The sequence below is a fragment of the Pundamilia nyererei genome, unplaced genomic scaffold (assembly GCF_000239375.1).
Source record: "Pundamilia nyererei isolate P.nyererei 1_Seehausen unplaced genomic scaffold, PunNye1.0 scaffold00050, whole genome shotgun sequence".
Taxonomy (NCBI): domain Eukaryota; kingdom Metazoa; phylum Chordata; class Actinopteri; order Cichliformes; family Cichlidae; genus Pundamilia; species Pundamilia nyererei.
Window position 1 is genome coordinate 2,223,443 of NW_005187451.1, and position 1,511 is coordinate 2,224,953.

General features: G+C 44.8%; 1 protein-coding gene across 1 annotated transcript in view; it reads right to left on the reverse strand.

Moving 5' to 3' along the window:
* Positions 1 to 1,511, reverse strand: part of nek7 (NIMA-related kinase 7) — a 63,496-nt gene that overhangs the window by 29,203 nt on the left and 32,782 nt on the right. The window contains exons 3-4 of the mRNA XM_013910856.1: positions 966 to 1,106; positions 190 to 308 (exon numbers count right to left, since the gene is read on the reverse strand). Coding sequence (XP_013766310.1) covers positions 190 to 308; positions 966 to 1,106 — 260 coding nt within the window. The remainder of the gene's footprint in view (positions 1 to 189; positions 309 to 965; positions 1,107 to 1,511) is intronic.

The window sequence follows — 1,511 nt, forward strand, 5'->3', positions numbered from 1 at the left end:
CACACACACACTCAAGGAGAAAGCAATACACACACACTTATTCACATTCTCACTCGTGTGCACAAATGCTCCAACACCCCACTGTATTTGTAACAATCCGAGGAAACGCACGCACACACAGCACGCAGATCCACGCCGTCTGGTGCAGATCAATTGTTTTCATGTGGTAGAAGGTCTCAGCTGAGGCACCTTAAGAGAACAGAGCGCAGCGCATGGCGCCGTCTCCCTCTTCTCTGGTTCTTTACCTTAAGGAGATCTATCTCTTTGATGCAATCTTGCCGAGCTTTGGCATCCATCAAGTCGAATATCTATCAAGAGATCAAAAGGGGAGAGAGAGAGAGGGTGAGAGAGGACAGAGAGGAGGTGTTATGACATATTCAAAAAATGTAAGATGGAGAGATGTAGAAAACTAAGGGTGGAAAAAAAAACACTAAACAGAGAACACGGTTACTGTTATCTAGAGGGTGGCGCTGGAGTGTCTACAGGTGTTTCATATCTGAGTAACAAGCCCGTATATCTGAGGTGTGTGTGTGTGTGTGTGTACATAACGTGTCCTCTTATCAATGTGTGCGTGTAGAAGGCAGTGAATACCACAGATACTGCCAGTGCAGATACACACAAGTGCAGAGTCACACTGTGAGTCAAACTGCACTTCACAGGCAAATACCTCACAAATGTGACTTTGTTGAATATGCTGACCACTCTGGCGGCACTAACACATTCACAATTACATTCTCTTAAATTTCTCTACATAGTGACAAGTCGAACTCAGCGAGTGTGACCCAGCTGTGTTTGTCCAGAAACAGCAGCAGTATTTATATGTGAGCTTCTACTACTGTAAATGCTCCGTGTATGGCTGAGGTGAACTTCAAGGACCGAAACACCCGCTGGTGTGAATATATTAGCATTGACCTCGTGACAGATTTAACTCGGGCTAAATGTGTCGCTGCTTTTACGCTCCTCACCTGAATTTTCTTCAGGGCCATAGACGTGTTGTCCAGCAGATACCTCGCTCGGTACACCTCGCTGAACTGGCCGCGTCCAATCTTCTTCTCAATCTGGAAGTTAGCCAGTGAATTATGGCCCATATCTGGCTGCAACGGTTTCTGGAGGAAACAGGAAAAATACAACTAGTAACTATTCACGCATGATATCAGTCCATGAACACGTGCACACACACTCTCTCTTTCTCTGTGTAAGAGAAAAACAAATAAAAAAACAAAGTATTTGCAGGATTTTTGCTGTTGCCACTAGTTTGTCACTGAGGTGAAACCATCTGTGCATTACTGAAAGATAAAAAAGACGAGGGCTGGAGGATGTGGGTTAGACGCTGCCAAAGATGCTCATAAAGGTCTTCAAGGACGATTGTAGCTGCTAAACTGGTGGACCTAAATCTTCACCACCACGTCTGTATACATACAAGCAGAAAGGGGAGTGAGTGGGTCAGCGCTCAGAGCACAGAAACTTAGCTGGCTTCAAACACAACATTTATTTTCAGGATAAAACACAGT